This window comes from Struthio camelus, chromosome 5 (genome assembly GCF_040807025.1).
Source record: "Struthio camelus isolate bStrCam1 chromosome 5, bStrCam1.hap1, whole genome shotgun sequence".
Lineage (NCBI taxonomy): Eukaryota > Metazoa > Chordata > Aves > Struthioniformes > Struthionidae > Struthio > Struthio camelus.
In genome coordinates, this window is record NC_090946.1 from 32,182,154 (window position 1) to 32,205,451 (window position 23,298).

The window sequence follows — 23,298 nt, forward strand, 5'->3', positions numbered from 1 at the left end:
GAAGAGCATTATATGCTTATTTAAGATCTCAAGCTAAATGGATCTCTTCTGTCATCAGCCATTAGTGTTTACTGTAGCTGAAATTCCTGTTGAGTAAATTGACTTATACAGATTATAGATTGTACATGGGATAATTCAGGTTTGAAGGGGACCTCAAGGGATCTCTAGTTCAGCCCCCCTGCTCAAAGCAGGGTCAGCTATGAGAATCAGACCAGGTTATTCAAGTTGGGTCTTAAAAAACCTCTGCTGGTGAAGACTGCACAACCTCCTTGGGCAACTTGTGCCACTGTCAGACTGTTATGATTTAAAAAGTTCTTCCTTACATCCTGTGTAAGTTCTTCCTTACATCCTTATTTCAGCTTAAGCCCATTGCCCCTTGCCCTCCTGCATGCCCCACTGTGAACAGCCTAGCTCTATCTTCTTCAGGGCCTCTTGGTAGGTATTGCAAGGCTGTTGCTAGGTCCCTCCAAAGCCATTTCTTCTCCACGCTGGACAAGTCCATCTTCCTCAGCCTCTGCTTGTAGGGCAAGCGTTCCAGCTTCTGACCATCTTATTGGCCCTTTACTGACCTTGTGTCAGTTTATCAATCCCATTCTTCTACTGGGGGGCCCAAGACTGGATATACTATTCTAGTCAGTTATAGATTATGAAGAGTACTTACATGCAGAAATAAAACTTTATTTTTCAAAAAATCTTGAATGTCACAGAAGTTAACCAAAAGTTATGGGAAATTTGCAGCTACCTGCAGCCCAGAAACTTTTAACTGTAGCTCTCTGTCATGGGCTGCTTCTGCTAATTTGTTGTACTCTTTTGTCTTTCCTAGGAGACCTGAGTTGATGGGTTTGCTTTCCCTGTGGGATATGGTTCGACTGGTGAACATGTTAATTGTGTTCAGGTTCCTGCGGATTATTCCTAATATGAAGGTGTTTGTTTTTCTCTTCCACATTGCTGATTTCTTTTTTAGTTGAAGAATAAATTTTATTAACGCTTCTTAGAATAATATGTATTAACTTGTAATTCTCTCGCCTCTGGGTGGGATTATAACTCAACAGTCTTGGCACTAGTTGTCTGTCCAGACTGTCACACAGCTCCTTATTAACTCACTCTCTCTTCAGCTGTTTTTCTCTGTTGAGATGGCAGGGAAGCTTTGCTGCTCTCGCTACAATTGATGCTGATATTCTAAAGCGGGTAGAAAAATACATGGAGAAATACTCGTAAACCTTGTTTTGGGCTCCATTTTTAAATGGATGAGTGTCCTTGAAGACATAGCACTCAGGAAGTGGTAGGCTTCCTCTCGCTTGATATTGCCAGTTCTTTGGGTCATGCAAAGAGTTATTTGGGAAGAACCCACTTTCCCACTTGCTATTTAGGTTAAAACTTGCATCTGGTTCCAGAATACCCATATTTGAATTGGAAATCACTTGAGGAGTCTTTTTTTTTTTTTTTTTTTGTTGTTGCAATCCTGCGCTTAGACTTGCTTGAAACATAAGCCCAGATTCATATCAAGTGCAGGACTTATGTCTTAGTTTAATAAAGTATAGTTATCCAGCTGATGTAATTAGGGGTCATAATGTCAGTGGAAAGTGTCAACTAGAAAGTGTCACGTGGGTCAGCTGTGGGGCATTTGGTTTGATTTGCTGTTGTGGCTTCACTGTGCAAATATCCCTTTAGGTTACACTACCTTTGTGTGTACCTAAAATACATCATAATGTGCATGTATGGAAATGAGTGCAGTATAGTTCATTAATTTTACACACCTCAAGGATATCACTGTATGAAAGGTGATCATGTTTGGATGTATATCGTTTTCGTAGTCAGTATTTCTTTATGTCCTTTTAGTAAAGGTAACTTGGTAAGACTTGGAAGTTTGAATGTAATATATACAAAATTCTGCTTTGTTTTAGTTCATGGCTTTGGTTGTGACTACACTGTTGGATCTGGTAAAAAACTTGAGAGCCTTTGCAGGAATCCTGGTGGTAAGTCATGATGCAAGATTGTTATCCCTATTCCCCTCCCTCCCCCCCCCCTTTTTTTAATAGCATGCAATATAATAATGGTGTGTCTTCAACAAAGTAAACCAGAGACTTTAGATGAAAATCTCTATAAACAGTAACAATTCACAATAGCCAGCCAGTTCTTTAAGCATGTTTGGGAAAGATGCAACAAACTACTGTTTTGTTATGGGCAGCGATAATAGGTGCAACGCTATGGGTACCAAAGCCAAACGTATCACTTTACTTTAGGTGTACCTTTAAAGAATGTTTGAAACGTCTCCTTCGAAGTGCCTGCCTCAGGCTGATGCTCTAGTTTCAAGGAAGAGTTCATCTGATTCTAAAAGTAGCCTAATTTTCCTTACCTTGGCTTGCTTACATTAAAGTAAATAACTAAAAATAATTTTAAAGCTGTTTTGCTGAGAAGATCTTCAGATGGCGTGTTGCAGCATGAGGATTTTTGAAAGCCTCTGTGATCCTGTTTTAGGTGTGTCTGGCGTGTAGAGCGTATACTCCATAAAGATGAGATTAAAAGCTGGATCACAATGCATGATGTCTATTACTCTTACTAATTCTGCATTTCCTAACTTTTGAGTTTCTGGCTTTGCCACTATATCTTCCTGACATAGCATATGAGGATGGGTTGTTTTTTGGTTGGTTCAGTGGTTTATTTTTGTTTTAAGGTAGCTTAAATTGCGGTAATGCTTAGAGACCAAGGATTTCCTGTCTATTAGGTGTTGCCTAAAAAGTTGTTCTAGTATATCAGAACAACTTTTTTAGCGTACAGTTTACCCACAGTATCAGATTTCATCATAACTAATCTCTGCTCATAACTGTTTGTGTGGGAGAGGCTTTAAGGTGCAGCCTGGAGAGGTTTATGTTGCAGCTTCAAGTAAAAATGATTGTTTGGGCAAAGATACAAAGTAACAGCTTTGTCCTGCTGCATAAGTTACGCTCGCCATTGGGAGCTCCCTTTGAAACTGAAACGTACTTCAGGAGTCCACAGACTAGGAAGTTAGTCCCTGCACTGAAAGTACATCTTAAGAGTATGAGTTAAGTACTGATACCGTATAAACTTTTTTTTTTTTAAACAATATGTGATAGGACCAGCTTTAGTATAATGAAAAACTTTTGATGCTTCCCCAAAATAAATAAATTCAATGCCCATCCAAAACCAGTATACAAAATGTTACTTTGCCTTGTTGTTACTCAGTGTAACTGGCCTTTGCTTTGACTGATGTACTTTGTTAATTTTGCCAGTTCTTAGTTGAGTAAGTACACCAGACTAAAGGAGCGCATATTTGCTTGTTCCCCCTGTCACATGCTGGTAGGGTGGCATGGCAGATAGGTGCGGGAGGCGGTTATTGACATTGCTGCTGCTGAATCTCGCAGAGCATCTATGGCAGAGCCCCAGGAGAGAATGCTCTTTGGGTGAACTCGGTTTTACTTGGCACCAGGACCACAAAGTGGTACTGCTACTAGCATGGCTGTATGTGTGCTACTGTGTTCTTCTGGAAGCTCTTTTCCTTCCTGACAGACATAGCTAGGATAGCAGGAGACTAGTATATGCTTGACTCTTTTTAGAAATTATGCTTAGGCATTTCAGTGTGGAGTCCTTGCCTTTCTGCATATAAGACATAGTGCTCGTGAGGTGTTTTAAATGTCTGCTGCTGATTAGTCCTTAATGCCAGGAGTGTGAATAGTAGTCCTGCACCAATTGTGAGGCAAGTCTCTGACAGAGAGCTTGCAGTCTAAGCGAAGCGTTTGCCACTTCCATTAACTTAATATGCTTTTACTTGACGCTGAGGAGAAACTTTCACTGAGCTTCTACCATAGTGAAGTATGACTCCATTACTGGCTGATGCAAAACATCTTTCCTAATATGAGCATGGAGCATATGCTGATAAATTAATGCAACTTATTTTTTAGCTGATTTTTCGGGTAGTATGTATTTTAGGTTTAATATCTTCTATCAACAAGAACGTTGACTTTTATTGTTGTCAAGCCAGATGCTCCACCTTCTGGTAAGGTGTGGAATGGCAGCTTCAACTTCTCCAGTAGTGTTTAGGGTATTGTGGTTCTACAGCACGGAGCAGTCTATTTTCCCCTCTTCCTGGGCCCCCTCTTGGGACTATTTAGTAGCTAAATACAGAAATGTGACTAATTACACTTTCCTTAGAAAACTCATCTTGTTTCAAGCAATCCTGGACAAATGACTCTTTACTCAGAGAAGTTAGAAAGTTGTAGGTCTAGAGCAATCTTTGCTTTTAAGAGAAAACTTGCAAAATCACGTAGGCAACCGCTGAAAGCGGTGTAAGCCAGCTCTTTAAAAAGTGATTTGCATTCCTAAAAAGTAAAGGAGACCAAAGTTCCAAAATTGTTTATGTGCCATGGAAGCCTTTACTTTTAGACTAATCTAACTTTTTTTTTTTTCCCCAAAAGTTAGGGGTGTGTAATATAAAATATTAGCTTACTTTTGTCCTTTAGTTAGGTTTTGTAAAAGCTTATTTTCACTGATCTAAAACTAACAGAAAGTTCCCTAGGTAGCTGAAGATTTTTTTGTACCTATAGGTAATAGGCTTTTTTGTTAAGTAGTGTTAATAGTTAAACATCAGCATTCTGAAAAACAGCGGTAAAATAGACAATAAAGAAAAATGATTTAATGTGTTTTAACAACTGAAAGTTAAATAAAATATTAAAAAGTAAGAGCAAGCAGTGAAAAAGTGTTCAGGCTTTAGGAAGTATTTTTCCCTTTAGCCTCTGGAATTGTTTTTAACCATGTTCCTTTGCCTGTGGTGCTAGCATAAATTTCATTCCTAACATAATCACATTGTTTTCTTGTTTAGTCATGGAAATATTCAGAACTGATACTTATGTGTTCCTTCCAGGTGGTTTTCTATGCATTTGCTATAACTGGCATAATACTATTTAAAGGTGCTGTTGTTCCTATGGGGAATATCAGGTAATGTTCTAAACGTTAGTGTTTGGAAAGATTAGTTTTTCAAAACGCTGCTGTAGCTCTGACTTTATGCTGCTAAATTATTTACTAAATGCCTCTGTCTTTGTCTCCTTTTCTGTACTCTCTGCTGTTGTAAAATATTTTTAATTTGTCATATGTAAACCATGTGTATATCTGAGCTTCCAATTAGTTTGTGATTTGTTTCTTACTGTTGAAGCCCTTCCTTTAGTACTAAGTAGCACAGGCTTATTTGTTACGCTTTGAGTTCCTTCTTGCTGTATTGAAATTACAGAAATGCTTATCTCAAGGTTGATATTTTACCCCACTGTTGATCTGAACTATGTGAACTATTATCCGTGTTTTCTGCCCATATGAAGTACTTCCTACAAGGTAGTTAAAAATTTTTCTTCTACGGTATGGTACATAGAAAGCTCTGACTATCAGACTATAATTCTCTTGTAGTATTGTCAATACAACATCTGTTAATGGCACTCTGCAGTGTGGGACCTACGAGCAGCTGGAATATTGGCCAAACAACTTTGATGACTTTGCTGTGAGTCTGATCATGGAAGAAATCCATCCCTCTCTTCCTCTCCACTTGCCCCTTCCCCTTATTTTCTGAGGCTTTTAAGTGTGTAATATAGCCACTCAATTTCTGTTTTCTTTAGGCGGCAGTGGTGACCCTCTGGGATGTGATGGTCGTGAACAACTGGCAAGTCTTTCTGGAAGCGTTTTCAAGATATTCGAGTCCGTAAGTAACAGTAATAATACGGAAACAGTACCGTATACATCTAACTTGTAAAGTAAATGATCAGGAGTTATACATGCAGCACAGTTCCTAGTATCTGGTAAGAGGAGTACTGCTTACCTGTGTCTCATTAATTTGGGTGGGTAGGAAACAAAGCTAATACCTCATGGATGTTCTTTAGCTCATATAACTTGGTACTTGGTCTAGCTCTCGGATGCCACGAAATCTGTGGTCATGTTTAGAAGGGATTGGAAACTGTCTGGGTATTCATCTTCTTCCAGAGAAGACAGAATTACTTGGGGTGGATCCTAAGTAGGTTTGCGGCATGTGTTGGATGGGTGGGTGTTACTGTAGAGCAGATCTCACAGAAGAGGTATTAGTGAATCACTGTAATCAGTTTTGAGCTACTTTTGTATTTTCTCTGTGGCTAAATAGTTCTTTGTAGACTTAGAACCTTGGAGGTATCTTTCATTTGTATTTTATTTTATGGGGATGTTTGAACTGGATAGCCTCTGAGTTTAGTTGTTTTCCAGTGATACCTGGGTGGTTAATGCTGAGTGGCGGTTTTTCTATTTGGTTTCTGTGCAATCATGATTTCACGCACGTTTTGGAGCTAGCAGTCTGAATCGAATGGAGGGAAATGTTTCTTCGCCAAGTGTGCACCTAAGTTATGGGAATGCCCTTCTATGGGCAATTCTGTGTGATAAATGCTTAACGTGGTCTGGGGAAGTCTGGGCAAGTAATGAAAGAGAAATCCACTGGGATCTGCAATGAATGGAAATGAGAACCTCCAGCTCAAGAAATCTCTGAACTGCAAATGGTTGGAGGTCAAGAGAATACTTGTAGGGAGCCTCATAGGTATTTTGCCATTTTGCTAAACGTTTTCCTATGCTTCTATATTTGACTAATCTTGGAGAGAGGGTGCTAGGCTAGATGGATCTTTTGCTCTGATCCAGTATGACTTTTCTTAGGCTGGCTGTCTTTCCCTTTAGAACTATATTTAGCAGGGGGAGAAAAATCTTCTTGGCTAACTTAAAGGTTTAGGACTTCTGTTCCAGACCACCCTTTAGATCAAGAAGACAGCATTATTAACTTTTAAGGAGAAGTATGGTTTATTGGCTTTCTTAATCACCTTCAGGCTATGGTTGTATACTGTCTGTGTTATGTATTTATTATCTTTTAATCTGATCTGCAGGTGGGCAAAGATCTATTTTGTAGCCTGGTGGTTGATCTCCTCAGTCATCTGGGTCAATCTCTTCGTAGCTTTACTTCTAGAGGTAAGGAAATGTGTTTGTCTGATATTAGGTCCTTGAAGACTGTTAATCCTCTTGTGAACCTATTAGAAAACTGTTTCTGATTGTTTTTTTCCTTTTGTGGGAAGTGAAGACATCAACGTTGGGATGAAAAAAAGGCTACTCTTCCTAAAGAAGACCTATTAATAAAACAAATGCATGTATCTAACTAAATGTGGATTGGAGATTATCTGGTTAATAGCCAGCAGTGGGAGGGTAAGAACAGTAATGAAAAAATGCAGTTACAACAACAGTTTTCTCACTGTGAGCGTCCTTGACTTGCTACCAATCTTTACGAGATTGTGATACTCGTATTAAATGAGGCACTAAATGAAGGACCCATCTGCTTTGTGCAGATATAAGAAACCAGAGAACTTTTTGGGGAAGAGTAGGTTGGTTTTGTGTGTGCATACTTATCTTTTCTCTGCCCCCACCTTCCCTAATGGATATTGTGACAGCATTTTCTCTTCTAGACAGCTGTGTATTTTGCTTGAAACTGTCACAAATCTTGTGTTTCATTGGTTGTGTGTGTTTGTCATTATAGCTCGCTCACTTTTTACTATGTGGAAAAAAATTTATAGGTGTTATAGAATTGCTTGTCTCTTGTATTTAACTTTAACACTAGCTATCTGAGCTTCAGGTTTCTTGCGGTTGTTTTGTCAGAAAATTCCCACCCTGCTCTGTATTGTTACCCTCCTACAAAGGTAATCGAACTGACATTAGAAGGGTGGAACTGGTAAATTATTTGGAAGAGATTGTCCTCTAGAGCACGAGTGGATTCTTGAAGAAATTGAGGAAATGTAGGTGCCTGGAGCAATGCCACGACAAACATGTAGTTTTAATCATCTCTTACCTCTGTGTATTCTTCTGCAAGTCTAAATGCCTTTGAATTGTTGATGCTGCATTTAACATTAATCTTAGCCATCTGCTCCAAGTTAATCATCGTAGTCTTCTCCTACAAGCAGTGGAAGAAATGGAGCACCTCTAGAGGGCACTTCATCCCTAGAAGTTCACATCTTTAAAACCTGTGAGAAATTCTCTTTTGGAGATTTTTATTTTTTTCCCCCCTTGACTGCATAGAGAACTAAAGTTTACTGTTGTAGGCAAAATGGTGAACTTTTAGGCCTATAAAATTAGGTGAGATGAATCTTGTGTTAAGCCTCGGTGTTATCCATGAGCATTTTGGGAGAGACTCTCTAGCTTTCCTGTAAGTCGTCTGCCTGCTTGCTTCTACAGGGCTGTGGCTGAAGATTGCTGTAATAGCTAAGTCATAGCATTGTGGAGCGGGAGAGCAGGATATCACCCCCCCCCCCCCCGAGCTATTTGTCTACTCAGTAGGTCTTGATTTGTCATTGTAATTCAAAACAGACCAGGGAGAATGAGAAAACCAGAAATTGAGTCTAAGTTGTGATGCCTGGACTAGGAGTATTTATATTGTGGCTTTTTTGGCTTTCTTTTTTTCTAAAGAGGGAAAAAATTCAAAGCAAGTGAACTCTTATGACTGCTTCATACAGTTTCTGTGAGGAGACAGCTCTTACTGTGAGTAGTTAGAAGACTGCAGGACTGTGCTGTTCTTTCAGTGTGTGATGAGAAAATTATTTCATTCCTGTATGACAGACTTGAAAAACTAGTGAAGTACAGCCAATAAATATACCTATGCCTAAATAAATCACTGTTCTCTTTAAGAGTGCACAAATACAATTTACCATGAAACAGTAAAAAGTAACACATCTACCAGTTGGTTTGTGGCTGTGTTCTGCTCGCATGTACAGCCTGTGTTATGTATATGACTTTTGCTGCGCATATCTATCAGATGTCTATGAACTCTGTCAGCGTTTAAATTTCAATGGATTCCTGCTCTCTACTCTGCCATTCCCTGTAACAGCCCCCACCCCCAAGACTTAAATATGTAGACCTCACGACCTCAGACCAAACTCTTTTATGATGCCATTAGAAATAGACCTTAACTTTTTTTCTGCTCTTTTTTACGTTCCAGAACTTTATTCACAAGTGGGACCGTCGCTGTCATCGGGAACCTCTCTCAGACATTGAATACCAGAGGACGGTTGAACTAATGTTCAGGTGAGTTACACTGGGTTTGATAATTGATCTAATTTTCCAGATGATGTTTAGCTCTCCTTTAAAGATAGCGTGCTGGCTGCAAGAGGGTAAAAGGCTTGACTCTTATTCCATACCTGCATTTCATCTGTTAGCCTGGAAAAGCTCAGTAAGTGCTTTGGTTAGGCCTGCACTTTGCTGGCTTGATAGCCTAACTTTTATAAACTTTCTGCCTGTGTCCTGTTGAGAGAAGAGGTGTTAGAGGGGAAGGGCACTGAGAAGAAAAGGGAAGATGAAAAAAGTAATGTGTATTCTTGGTTTATTATGAAGTTGTGGGTGGTGAGTTGATGCTTGATCATCATTCACAAGCAGAACTTCTGGTGCAGACTGGATATTCAGCAGTGGTATTGGGAACATGTTCTCATTTAAGCAGTTTTTTCAGGAAAACAAATCCATTGACCTCCAGTTGTACTGTACTGTGTGCAGGAAATTGCTTCCTCGCTCCTTGTGGGAAAACAGCTGCTGGTTTCCATGACACATCTGTAAAAGGATAGATCACTTGCAAGTGCATCTTTAGGGAGCGTCAGCTTATTGTGATTTTAATTCCTTGTTTCAGTCTTGAAAAGAGCACATGTTACATCTCAGTATGTGTGTTGCAAAAAAACCCCTTAAAACAAACAAAGAACCCCCCCAAAAAACAGAGAAGTTCCTTATGCTGTCCCTAACAATTCATACTTTTTCTTTGTAGAGATGTTTTGGAAGAACCTACAGAGGAAGAGCTCATGGAAAGACTACATCAGCATCCACACCTGCATTTATGTAGGTGACTGATTGGTGGGAAGGACTGATTTATTTAGACCTCTATTTTGTTGAGGTGGTCAGCTGGAAGAAACTGAATGGATTTTCTGTGACATGCTGTAGTAAGGGTTTGCAGGACAATGTGTAAAGTTTTGGTTGGCAATTCTCTGCAGGAGGAGTTTTTTATTATTGGCTTATATATTTTTTTTTTCTGGAGGAAAAAAAGGGTATTTGAATCCTACTTATTTGACTTGATTTTAAGTTGCAATTTTACAGCAATATTGCAGCTGCTATTTTTATAAACTATTGGTACCAGAATATTTTTATTTTTGTTTTTTAAGAAGGGAAAGTGTTAAAATGACAGTGCACTTTAAAACATGAACTTTGTAACCACTAAGCCTGCTACTTTTTGCAGCACAAGAAAATGGAACTGCCTCTTGTGATAGGGGAGTGTGCCAAGGACTGTGCCTTGCAATTCATGAATGGATTAGGCAGGACTAGAACAAGATCCTTAACCCTTTTTGTTGTAATGACAGTTGAAACACTATTTTTATTAAAAAAATGGCGCCAGCATATTTTACTTACTAAATTTTCAGAAGTTAATCACTTGGGAGCACAATTAGCTTCAACTCATTGTTGAACTTAACAAGGAGTGTCTGTCTGGCACCCTCTCTCTCTCTCTCTCTCTCTCTCTCTCTCTCTCTCTCTCTCTGATCTAGGGTTCTTGCTGGTTGCATCACGCTGATAACTTTGAGAACAGCTCTAAGTTTGAATGAAATGATTATACTCATGGTTTTCAATGTGGTAAAATTGAACTCTGCTTCAGACTAAATATTCTCATATTGTCTTTTAGTGAACTCTTCCTTTTGCTTTCTTCCACATCCTGTTATTCACTGTACTGTATTCCATGAAGAAGCTGAAGGCAGTGAATTTTGGCCAGAACGTAGCGTCATGATCACTGAGAGCCACCTTCTTAAAGGTGGTGGGGGGAAAGGTTGAACGGGTAATCAAGTGCTTAGCAGCTCAGATTTTCATTTGAGTCCATGGGGACTTGAAAGTGCTTAACCGGTGTTTCAAGATCATGTTCTTTTATGGCTTTATGGTCACATGCTGTATGTATACTACTAAATTTGGTGACCTGGCTATTATTAGCCAGGTAGATAACTGACAGCAAATCTAGGGTCGAGAATTAACAGTAAGTTATAACTGCATGCTTTCCATTTATCTCTGAGTATTCCACCAGAAAAGGTGTTTCTGTTTGGGTCTTTGTCACATAATGAGAAACTCACTATGAAGAGTAGAATTAATCCCAACTATTATTTTTATGCAAAAAATGAAATTACCTTTTGTGGTTGTGATTATCATTACTTGAGGCACTTGCAACTAAAATAGACTTTATTTGGGCCACATCTACATTGACAATGGCTTGGGGTGTGTGTGAATGGACTTGAATTGCTTCTATTTATAAGTTATTCGATCTGTTTAGATAAAAATCTTTTTGGAAAGCATACCAGGCAGTCACCCCGTTTACTTTTCCAGTTGCTCATCCATCTTTTCTTTCTTTCCTGCTTTAAAGAGAGGAAATTCTCCATTTGAGCTCAGCAGCATATTTCTGCATTGTTGCCTTACTGTTGTTTAGAAGTTATGTGGTGATTCTTGTCTGTTCCTTTACTTACTGCTTATTCTTCTTGTGCTATAGAACAAAATACAAGTGAAGGAATTTGCATATGCGTAGAACATGAAATGAATTGAGCTATGAGCCTTTCCAACAATGTCTCTTTATTTCTGTGCTCTTGCTTCTTAAGCCATGTTGTGTTATGTGTGTACTCTATTGTATCTGTTCCACAATAATCCACCTAGTAACTCACTTGCACTGCTTTCAGTGGTGTTACGATTTTTGGGGATCATGGACTTAGAACACCCATCTTAGCAAGTAGATAAAGGCATCAGCATAGTGTTTTCCTAGATTTTGGTTTGTTTCTTTCAGTATAGTTTTGTCGGGATGGTTTCTGCTCCTAGCATGACTTAATTGATACTACTAGTTTATTGGCGTTTAGTAATGGAGGTTAAATACTGTATTTTACCTTCTTGCTCAGAATTTCTTATTTGCTTTGTTTTTCTGCCTTTGTGAATTCTTGGAAAAGTAGCTGTATTTGCCTTGCTAAACAGAAGTGGCCCGTTCCTATCTGCCTGCAGGTTTCACCTTTTTTAGTTCTTAACCTTTTCTTTGGCCATTACATTCCACTACAATCTGCCAAAGCAACATGAATTGGTGTGGCATTATCATAAACCTCATAAATGTCTCCAGTATGTGGTCTTTGCATCTGGGCAAATATGAAGGGAATGCTTTTAGTCTTGTTCTTGTATGTTTCACATTTGTATAATAGACTGAAAATGTAACTAGAAGTTGATGCAAAAAATGCAGTATCTAGTGTTAATTATACTGTAAGATATAAATGACCACATGATACAAGTCTTATGCAATAATTGTATAAATCATGAAAATGAATGTATGTAACTGCATAAAGTTTGAGATTTATGTAATTTCTTTTTAAAAAAAATTCCTTCCTAAAATACTGAAATCATTGAGTTGAAAAGATTCTTGTGGTGTATTTTTGTTTCCTTCGCCCAGGTACTGATTTCTCTTGTGCTCAGTATCCATGCTCCTGTTATCTTTACTAGCTGGAGGCTCACAAAAGAGGTTACATGCAGGTGAGGCATAACTGCCTAGTTTCAAAATACAGATCTTAAAATGTACAGCTCAGTTTTTATCCATTTCTAGAGGCACCTCGGATCATGTGTAGGTACTTGATATATTTAATTTTCAAGATGAAAATTCTTTGCAACTGAGTCTTGTGGATGCTGGGCAGCTTTTGCACCATTTGCATTTCGGTCTTGCTGTATCTGCAAACTAGATATTCCTTCATCTGGTTTTCCTCAAAGTATCAACGCAGTGGGCATTCGTACCAACTCACAGCATATCAACTGGATTGGGTTTCACACATAACGCAACAGTTTGTGGCATTGTTTTGAAACCGCTTCTGGTTTAGCAGATTGGGTTTTTTGTGTTTATGGAAGAAAGCCCATTCCTGGTCAAGATTAAGGCTTCTTAAGTTTGCTATCCTGTCTCTGACAATGGCTGTTTTAGGTGCTTAGGTGAAGCCTGTAGGAGCCAAAGCAAACATAAGATGATCTTTCCCCTTTGTACCTCTTGCATTTTCTGACAATTAACAAGTTTGGAAGTTCCTGAGATTGAAGCTTCATTTGGACTGCACATTTGATAGCTTATGGTGGACCTATTGTGATGAAACTTACCTACTTCCTCTTCTTTTTACCCATTGTCTTGGTCTTCACCACATCCTGTATTGATGAATTCCGCAAGTTACACATTGTAGGAGACAGTATTTGACACAAAACAGTTTTGATGGCTAGGGCATTCACCAGAAAACTGGATATAGCATAGGTTTTGTTCCTGCCTACTGAAACTAGGCTCACATTTTTCTAACCTTTTTTCTTTTCTGGTCTGCTTTGAATGTGTATTACTCAAAGGTTCGGTAGTGGAGGCAGAGAGGAGAGACAAGAGACAATGGAAGTGTTACTGTATTTCAATATTTCTACTGAAAGAAATGTACCTTACAAGCACACTTAACTACAAAGAAACTTAGAAAGATCATTCTGATCAGAGCTACAAATAGGGCAGCCAGAATATAATCTACTTCACTGTGTACAAACTACAGACAAAGGAGGAAATGAGCTCTCTTGGGTGTTAAGGGATTATGTAAGTAAAGTACTTGAAGCACGCTTTCTCAGCATCTCTGTATTGCAGTATTCTTGTATGTCTCTTGACATGTTTAGGGAATGTTACTTTTTCATCCCTCCAAGGTTGTTTTTTTTTTTTTTTTTTTTTTAAACTGCCAAAAGAGTATAGCAAAAAATGAGAAAAATGATGCAAGGTATTGATCAATTCTCTCTGAAATGAGAGGCAAAGGTATCCTTTAGCTTGTGTCTGTTAGCAGTTTTATTTTTTCACCTGCCACTATGTTGCAAGTAGTAGCACTTGTGCATAGTGTTACCTTTGCTTGTGCTGTTGCTTACCATCCCTTTAGTCAAATGAGATTATTGCAGTATTCTGACTGTCTGTGTCTTGGCTTTTTATTTAAAAAAAAAAAAAAAGAAAGTCTGCTTTTTATATGGGTTTTAATAATCTTTATTAGATTTTTTTTTTCCTCAAATAAAAACCTGTTGGAGTTTTCCACAAATCAAGTGGATTTGACTTAATCTGCAGTCCTTATGAACATTGAGACATTATGTGAACTCTGTATAGAAATAACTTGCCAGGGAGAGGGATAGGACTTGGTTTATTCTTCAACTTTAAACTGTTCATTTTATAGGATGCTACTTGATTTCAAAACGACCGTGATAAATTAGAAAATTAGAAATTGCCGAAATTATTAATGTAAAGTTTATTAAAGATAAATGTAGACTATTAAAGCTTAGACGTCAAATGTGGAAATACAAAATGGGCGATAAGTGGTATTAGAGGGAAAATATTATAATGTTTATAGTACACTACAATCTGAATGATCTAACAGCATCTGAAAGAGGATCAAAAGAAAGAAAAGAAATTCTCTTTTCTTCAAAGAAAATTACTTTGCTGTAATTTGTAACAGTACTTCCCTTTAGGCCCCATCATTTCAGTTTTGGTCCGGCATTTGTTACAGGAGAGCAATAAAAGGCATAAGAGACTTGGAAGGTGTGCCTTGGAAGGAATTTTGAAGGAAATGATTTCTTCAGTCTTATGGAATACAAAGAGTTTTGATCAGTATTCAAGTTGTATAGATGATTCTTTGAAAGGAGTGATCTGCTTAAGTTCTGTAAACTCCATATATGGCGATTATAGGACAAGTTACAACTAGATGAGTTTTCCACAGAAAGATTTGTTAGATATGAAGGACGCTTCCTGACTGCAAGCACTGGAATCTGAGGGGTCGCAGGATCCCCTTCACTGAGGGCCTTTTAAGAGGGGGTTTGACAGTCACCTGCTACAGCTTTGTCTGGATGTTTGTGAAGCTGCTTCTGCAGGCTGATGCATCAGCTGGTCCCTTAGATCCTGTCCCGCCTACCTTTTAATGATTTCATTGGAAAGAATTCCCGTGGCTGTAACAAATCTAGCTTTTGTTGTTATAGCATGTGCTGTTGGTTCTTTCTAATGGCTTACAAATGTTTACAGGGTGCATGTGTTTAACAAGTAGTGATAGCAAAAAATATGCTCTTCTCAGCTTCCCATAGTCAAGCAGCAAAACGAAACTTAGTTGTATGTGTTATGTTACTAATACCCAGCCAGCGTCCCCGAGTCACTGGGCCATTTCTCCACAGTGTATGCAGTTCTCCCTGCTGGGTTCCTTTTGATCTGATGTCTTACATCCCCTGCCTCTTTGGGCAAGAGGCAAAATGTGCTGCCCTTTCAATTTATGCATTTGCTCATTGGCTAGCCAGCAAGCCAAGGGAAAGATCAACAGTTATCTGATCCGTTTAATGAGAACGTTTATTTGGGCTCTTTGCTTTACCTTGTTACCAGTTGTCGCAAATGTGCAAGAGTCTCATATCTTTGAGATTTTAGTTCTTTGGTCAAACTTGGTTGGAATTTGGCCAGTGAATTTTAAAAGTTATTATGAACAGACTGATGCCCTGTGTGATTCTTCGGATGAATCAGGTAGAAAGTCTCACAAAAGGCAGTGCTGCGTTGTTAGGTACTGTGTTGATTGAAATTGGTATAACGTTTCAGTGGATCTAGAGTGACTTAGGATCTGAAACCTTTCAACTGAGCACTTGGATTCTGTTGGAGGAGAAAAGGGGATTCTAGAGATTGAAGCTGCCTCACTGTCATTAGCCTATCTGTAGAAGTGTAGGCTAATGTGCTTCAGAACTGTGAACTGGGCTTTCCTGCATCCTCCAGAGATTTCATTACTGTTTTAAAGATAAAATCGATATCTAATTGACTGAGCTGAGGTAATGGGAAATCTGTTCCTAGTCCAGGAGTAGACACCAGGTCCTCAGACTTTCTTAATCATAAGCCTCATGTTTCTTTTTGTACTAGAATCATTCTCTGTATTTGGGGAGCTACTATTTTCACAGCCATAAAATGAGAGAAAATGTTGATGGAAAAGCCTCAAGACTGAGATGACATTCCTTAAATAGTACGTGCATAGCAATGTGTACAGCAAACTGCTGAAGTGGCCACCTATAATTATCTCCCATAAAGGATATGAGAAGAATTTCAAGACTGTGTATAAAATGCAATCACAAGGCTTAGTAAGTATACGTGGGGTTCTAAAAGTGTCTTAGTGGACTAAGAAATTGTTCTAATACTTTTAATCCTAGAAGAAAAACTATGGTGTGCAGTTACCCGGGATGTATATGCATTTGTTTTGACAAATGTAGCAAACTGCTTTTTCATGAATTACCCAGTAACTTAGTAAGAGGGAAGATTGCAACATCTGTTTTGACTTACAGTTCCAACCATTTATGTAGTTCATTTGTATTGATTTTCATGTCCAGTTCTAGACTTTGAAGTCTTCACAGTAATCATAACAAAAAAGGCTTGCTGATGTTAATTTATTTTTTTTTTTTAGGTTAATTCAAGCTAAGATAATGAAGATGATCACAGCTTGCTCTTTTCTTTAATGCTAGACATTATAAATGACAGTCTCGGTCATCTTTTTTTCCATTAAGCTAGTAGAGCAGGTGTTGTCTTTGTTTTGTATGGATACTTTCATGGTCCCCATCATTGCATTATTTGAGTGCCTCCCAAGTCCTTTCCTGAAGACATCCTGCTGGGACAGGAAAGTATTACTATCCTTATTTTACAGCTGAGATATTTGGTGATGTGCCTACAGCCAAGCTTGAAATCCGTGGGAGAGTTAAGAATCAAACCCAGACTCCCTGCTCGCTGCCTTCACTGAAATACAATATTGCCTTCTTTCTTTGCAACAGCTGTGAACTTCAGGTGTATGTTTATAAGATGTTGATGTTTCCATGTTAATTGCTTTATAATCTTAGTATTGCCTGTTCTTGAATGCGTAATATAACTTCTTTGTTTACTTTGTTTTAAAATGGTTAAAAAAAAAAAAAAAAATCTTGGAACCTCCAAACTTCCAACTCTACTTATTCCCTATCCTATCAAAAAAGGAGGACTATTACTGATTTGCCATCTGATTTACAAACATTTAATAGAGAGTATCTGGGACTAGCATATGTGCTGGAAGTCTAGTAAATGTAAGTAAACTACAGAATTCCAGTTACTTGTGTGCTAGCGTACCTGATACTGAAACAATGCAGGATGAACCTCCCAAACACCAATTGTTATTTGACAGCTCCTATTTTCACTGCCTTCAGACCTGAAACTCAACTCACTTTGAGAGTGCTTAAGCCTTTGTTTAGGCTAATCTTCCTTCCTATTGCTTTTACTCTCTTTTCTGAGATAAGTGAGACAAAAGTAAAGGATCTGATTTTTCAGAACAGGTGAGTGCCTGCAACAGCATATTGAATTTTGAAAACTATATTCAAATGGCCGGTTGTCCTTCATGATCTAGCTAAAAAAGGATCATCATCTGAGAGAATGAAAGATGACGTCAAAATAGAAAATGGAGCACATCTTTAACACAGAGTTCAGTACTGTAGTAGGAGCGTGTGTGTGTCTTTGTAATGTAAAATGCAATCTCTAATATAACTACAGGTTGCTGGGCTGGATGCAGAAATTACTGAGTCAAATTGTAAGGATTATGTTACACAGCCTGTCATGCTAGGTAAGTGTAAAAATCCCTTCTAGTCCTAACATTTTAAACTATTGTTTCTCATTCTGTCTAAAATCAGATTAGGTTCTGTTAGCCTTCAGAAAAGAACTCTGGTTTTGAGCATGATAGGAAAAACCGAAACACTATAGCATTGAACTTGGCCTGATAGTGTCACAGTGATCTTGTACAATGAGCGTCCTACAGGGGTGAGCTGGAAAGCCAGTCTAGCCTGCATTATTTTGTTATGCTATGTCTCCTTTCTGCATTTTGGATTGAATTGGTTCCAAATTTAATGTGCTGAGCTATTGCTAGTGCTTTTCTTTTTTTTTTTTCTTTCTTTTTTTTTTTTTAATTCAGTAATGATCTTAAAAACTAAAACTTGAAGTATTTTATGTGGCTTCCTGTGCCTGTTAAATACCAGTGAGAATAATCTTATATTTCACTAAAACTACAAGTGTTTAGTTTCCAGCATCCTGGATAATTGGTAATTTCTCTGAAAAGACCTGAACAATTGCATGCTGTAGAAAAACCGCTGTAAAGAGCTCCTCTGCAAAATTAAAGGTAAAGGTGTTAAACCCAGATAATAAAACTTAGATCAAAGTAGCCAACAGACGGGGCCATGAGAAGAGTAGATTGTCCCTTAAACTTCACCATGTTGTGCAAGGTATTACCTCTCTCCCTCTAATCAGATTTCATGAAAAAGCAAAGCTATTCTTTCCTGATGTAATTCAAGCAGAGCCCTCAGCTAGATGAGCAGGAAAAGCACCTGCCGTGCTTACTTTAGGTTTGGATGACAGACTCCAGTTTTCTGATAGCAGTTGGTTAATCCATAACCTACGCATGTGGCCACAGCAACACCTGCCATGCAGGTGAGTTTTTAGCCTTGTTAATATACAAACATAATACAGATTTTTGTGTTAAACTTGCACACATGTGTACCCAATAGTGATCATCAGAAGTAGGAGAGATTAATAGAATGAGATTGTAAATGTCTAACTATTTTTGTTGTTGAGCAATCAAATTGCCCACATGTAACAGGTTTGAAGTCGGCTTGCTTGCTGAGGCTGGTCTAAGGTAGATTACATAGACTAATAGTGCCCTTTTTTTTTCTTTTGAAAGGTTTTTATGCTCTGTTTCCTTCTCTCTTTTTGTCTGTTGGCCTTTCCTCCTTAACTCTGTTTTGGTTTGGTGCCTACTGCCATCAAACTCAGTGCTTTTAAATTAGGCACACGTTTGAAACATCTGCATGGTTGAGACCCTCCACAGTGACTATTAAGTTTTTTGTCTCTGACACTTTCCTTGCTTCTCCTCTAGCCTTCTGAGTGATCCTGATATAGTCCCCTGGAGATCTGTAAAGCAGAGTCCTGTACTTCCTTGTTGTGCAGATACTGGGAACTGAAATGTGGGTTGAGAGTCTGGATCCAGGCTCAAATTTTCTGAGATTTTGAGCATAGTTTAGTTTGACTTAAAATGTACGGGGGATCACTGTGAAATTTTTACCTGGAGGACCTTAGAGATTCAATTCTGTCCCAAAGTTTCATGGATGTAATTTCTGATTTGTGCTCAGAGTGAAGCGTTACCTGGCTTTTCACCAGGCACTCCTTAAGAGGTCCATGGGGAGGACCACAGCTAGCCTACTAAGTGAGAGGAAGGTTTAATTTAAATCCCACATGGCTAAGATGGTAGTTCAGGTAAGCGCCTGAAGGTAGTTCAGGTGGTTTGTGAGCCATGATTGTATAAAAAAAAAAAAAAAAATCTCACCGGGAAGGAGGCAATTTCATCTTCAAGAGGGATTTGTCCTAACTATATGGTGTTTACAGCTATGCTTTCAGTGGCTACCAGTGTGTTAGCAAGCCGAAAGACTTGCAAGTCTTGACAGAATATTTGCAGGGATCACCTCTGCAACCTCATTTGCTGCCACTGCTGTTTCCCCCAACAATTTTGTATTAGCGTGTCCCTCTCATGAGAGTAGGAAGGGATGTTATGGTGCCCTGCAACCTGCCCTGACACTGTTTCTCCATGGCCTTTGGAGATGGCTCCACTGTTTCACTATACGATGGAGGTAATTACCTTCCCTTGTAAGAGATGCTTTTTAGGACTCTCACATCATTTGATCTGATTGATGTCTGTCTTGTGCCTTTTGGTGGTGCTCAGGCTCAAGTGAGATATGCATAAAATGCTGCCGTTTGAATTTAGAAGCCTCTTACTGTAGAGGTGGGCTTAGCAGTGCAGTTAATGGGGCTGCAGCCCTCTAATTAGCACCATCTGCTCTGCTGTATATGCTCCAAGCCATGTTATGGGGTTATGGTCACAGCACTGCACAGTCTTTCTGTCTGCCCTGTATCATCTTAGCTGGTTAACTGCGACTTTGAAATTAATACCTCTGTGAAGGACTATGGGGAGTCGGACCCAGTGCTCTTCCAATACTTTTGAGATAAATTTTACAAAGCAATCTAAATGCTATTTGTTAGTATTAATAATAGCTAATGATTAAATATAAATTTCTTTTGAGCCCATTTAAAACTGCAGTGGGAGGTACTGGCACTGGACAGTTATGAGTTGAGGAAGGCCTTGGAGAGTATTGAATAGAATCCTGTTATCTATGGAGGTACCGTAGTTATGGAAAATCATATATATAACTTCAGACATTGCAATTTCACGTCTGTTTAACAGGAATAACTAACAAAAGCATATGAAAATAAATATGCACGTCTCAGCCCGAACTAATTCGTTTATTCAATATATACCCGAATATTCAGTGCTTAGATCATATGAACGCTAAAAGTGGGCAGGAATTGAGTCCACTGTGTTCTTCCTGTTTTTGTTTCCATTTTAGGGTATGATTGAGGGCATAGGAATACATAAAAACAAAACATATACCTTATATTCTACTAGATCAATTCAAGATTCAAAAAGTAACATGCAGAAGCAATTTAGGCAGTACTGCAGTGGTTTCATTAATGTTGTGCTTATTGGCTTATTGTTTGTGTGCTACTATACAAATAAGAGAATTGCGTTAGGAAATGACTAGCCAGCAGCTGAGTTATGTGACTGATTGTGGAAGGTGCTGGAGGGATGGTCTGCTCTGTAAGCTCCTTGGGGCAGAAATTGTATTTCTTGCAGTACATGAAGGGCGGAAGACAAGGAAAGATCCTTCTTTCTGTTTTCCAGAGAAGGAACCAAGGCAAAAGGGAGTTGATTGGGCCCAAGAATTTCTGTGTCAGGACAGAAACTGAACTCAAATCTCATGCTTGCCGGTTCATTACATTTAGCAGACCATTCTCCACAATAAATTTGACCCAAACTTGTAGTTGTGGTCCTTGGCAAACATATCTTAACTTGCTGCTTTTTTTAAGATGGTAGATTTCTTTTCCAGTTCTCCCACCTTTTCCCTTAAAGATCCTCTCAATACATTGGTTGTCTTGTCACTAATATGGTGCTCTTTGGGATATGTTGATACTGTTTGTGAAGGAAGCTGTTGGTGTGGGACTTACCCCCAGAGCTTCCCAGTCATAAACCTGCACTTTGTGGGAATGACAGGTGGGAGTTCTCCTTTCAGGTGCTATAATCTCACTTTCTACCACCAACTTTCAGAGGTTGGTAGGCTTCAGGTAGTAGGACAGTGGAGTGGGTACATCTGAATGCTGGCAAAAGCAAGGGTGAGTTCAGCCACATAGAGGAACAGCCTTGCCTCTTTGCCCTGCCCAGGGAAGAGGTGGGAAGCAAAGAGAATCTTTTCTCCTGGAAGTGGAACCACTAAAGGTGCCTCTCTGAGGGGGAGGCCAGCTGTGAGTGGATGAACGCGGGGGCCTGACAGTGCTTGTTGAGAGGATGTGAAGGGAGGTTTGAGGAGATAGCAGCTGTAGTGGAGAGCAGGTGTATATACAGAGGAGCTAAGACTTGCCTTTGTGTGTTCATATTTTGCATGCATTTATAAGCTGACTAGCACTAACTATGAAAAAAGTGAGGAAGAGCAGGGAGGAAGTGAGAAGACAGAATAAAAACCAGCGGACAGAATTAAAAACTAAAATTCTCAAAGACAATCTCATGCTTGGCCAAAACAAACTAACTAAAAGACATTTTACTTCTTTTTAGACAGGATATTTCTTTTCTATAGCTGTGGTTTTTGTCGTCAGAGGAAGTTTGAGACCCCATTTTAGGCTCAGTATGTGCAGTTTGGGCTATATGATCAGCACTTCTGGACTTAGTGGAATATTCTCAGCATAGGCACTGGGGCCTGAATTGAAGGGTTGGGATACAAGGAAATTTATGTGGCCAAATCTAAGAAGATATATTTTGAGGCAATGAGTTATCAGTACTAAGCATCGGTTCGTACTGAAAGTCTGCAGCTTAAACACTTCTACATTGTGCTTGGAGCATGAAAATCTAAAACTCCTTACAAACTGACCAGTCTGGTTTTATCGTCCTGTCTGAATGAAATGTAGGTAGATAGCATAAATTGCAACTGAGTCTCAAAGCAATCTCTCCTAGCTTTGAGAATCCCAGAAAGCAACATTGGTCATAAGCGTTTTGAAAATATCAGCCCTTAAATTTTAACACAGTCATCAGATTTTCTTGTACTGTTTAGAGAAAGAAATTAGTTTCTTTAGTTTCTTAATGTGTGTTCTAAGACCTGTATGTTCTGGTGGCATGGACATCCTGCCATTTCTTTTGTGCCAAAACAAGAATAGTAATAAAATATGTGAAAATAAGCGCTACTGGGCTTCCTTTAAACCTATGACTGTGGTTCCTCTGTTTTTTGACAGTAGTCTCTCAACTGACTGTTTATCCATTGATCTGCCAGGTCTTTTATAGCATCTTCAGCTGATCATTGAAAACCACGTGCTGATTGTGTAAACTACATTTTCAAGTAATTCATTATATAAACTACTCTTTAAATTATTCTAATTTGAGCAAATATGCCTGTTGCTGCCCTAGTAGTATGGACAAACTCTTCAAAATTGAGTGTCTTGTTTTTTTGTGTGTGTGTGTGTGCAAATACATACTGATACAAACATTTCTTGCTAGTTCCTTGAATTTCTTTAAATCAGCACTCAGCAATTTTATTGCAAGGAAAACTGGAGTGTTTAAACATTTGACGACTTCTCTTAATTATAGGTTGGTTGAATCTCAAGGTGCAAGTAACAGCATTTCCCTTTTTTGCTTAAACCCAATGGGATACCACTTGTGTTTTTATACCATTGCAACCTTAATTTAGATGTAGTAATAAGGACTAAAATAAGTTGTGCTTTATAAAGAAACCAAAGAAAGGAACTGAACAGTGCTTGAGTGAAAACAGTGAGGGAATCAGTGTGTCTGGCATTGACATAATACTGCGAAATCAATGCTTTGATCAACTATAAAGCATACCAGCTGTGTGAAAGGTTTGCTGTGGTTAGCTAGCATTATCTCTTGTGTAAAGGAAAGTGCATTGTAAACCAGTAAAAATTAACTGCCGGAGCACAAAGCTTTTTTTGTGGCTGGGAATTCAGATAAAGTTTTGCCTCTGTTGGCAGAATGATAAAAAGAACTGGGGCCATTTGCATACAGGTGAAGAGAGGCGGTGATCTCCCATGTTCCACGGAGTTCAAGTCACCACAGGTATGCAAAGTGCTTCGGCTCTTAAGTGTTCTCCTTAATCTAACTTTTTTTTTTTTTT

At 38.8% G+C, this 23,298-nt stretch overlaps 1 protein-coding gene across 5 annotated transcripts in view; it reads left to right on the forward strand.

The window, feature by feature from the left end:
• The window catches only part of TPCN2 (two pore segment channel 2), a 39,437-nt gene extending 21,911 nt beyond the window's left edge, over positions 1-17,526 (forward strand). The window contains exons 18-28 of one of the 5 annotated variants that reach the window (XR_011141426.1): positions 824-923; positions 1,905-1,976; positions 4,880-4,953; positions 5,413-5,503; positions 5,619-5,701; positions 6,894-6,975; positions 8,987-9,072; positions 9,797-9,867; positions 12,479-12,558; positions 15,944-16,158; positions 16,479-17,526. Coding sequence is in view for 3 of the 5 variants with exons in the window: in XM_068945393.1 (XP_068801494.1) it covers positions 824-923; positions 1,905-1,976; positions 4,880-4,953; positions 5,413-5,503; positions 5,619-5,701; positions 6,894-6,975; positions 8,987-9,072; positions 9,797-9,867; positions 12,479-12,528 (709 nt within the window). In the remaining 2 variants the exon portion in view is untranslated. Of the gene's footprint in view, positions 1-823; positions 924-1,904; positions 1,977-4,879; positions 4,954-5,412; positions 5,504-5,618; positions 5,702-6,893; positions 6,976-8,986; positions 9,073-9,796; positions 12,445-12,478; positions 12,559-15,943; positions 16,422-16,478 lie in introns of those variants that run through there. The other 4 variants (XR_011141427.1, XM_068945393.1, XM_068945395.1 and 1 more) reach the window with 4 other exon arrangements.
• The last annotated feature ends 5,772 nt before the right edge of the window (positions 17,527-23,298 follow it).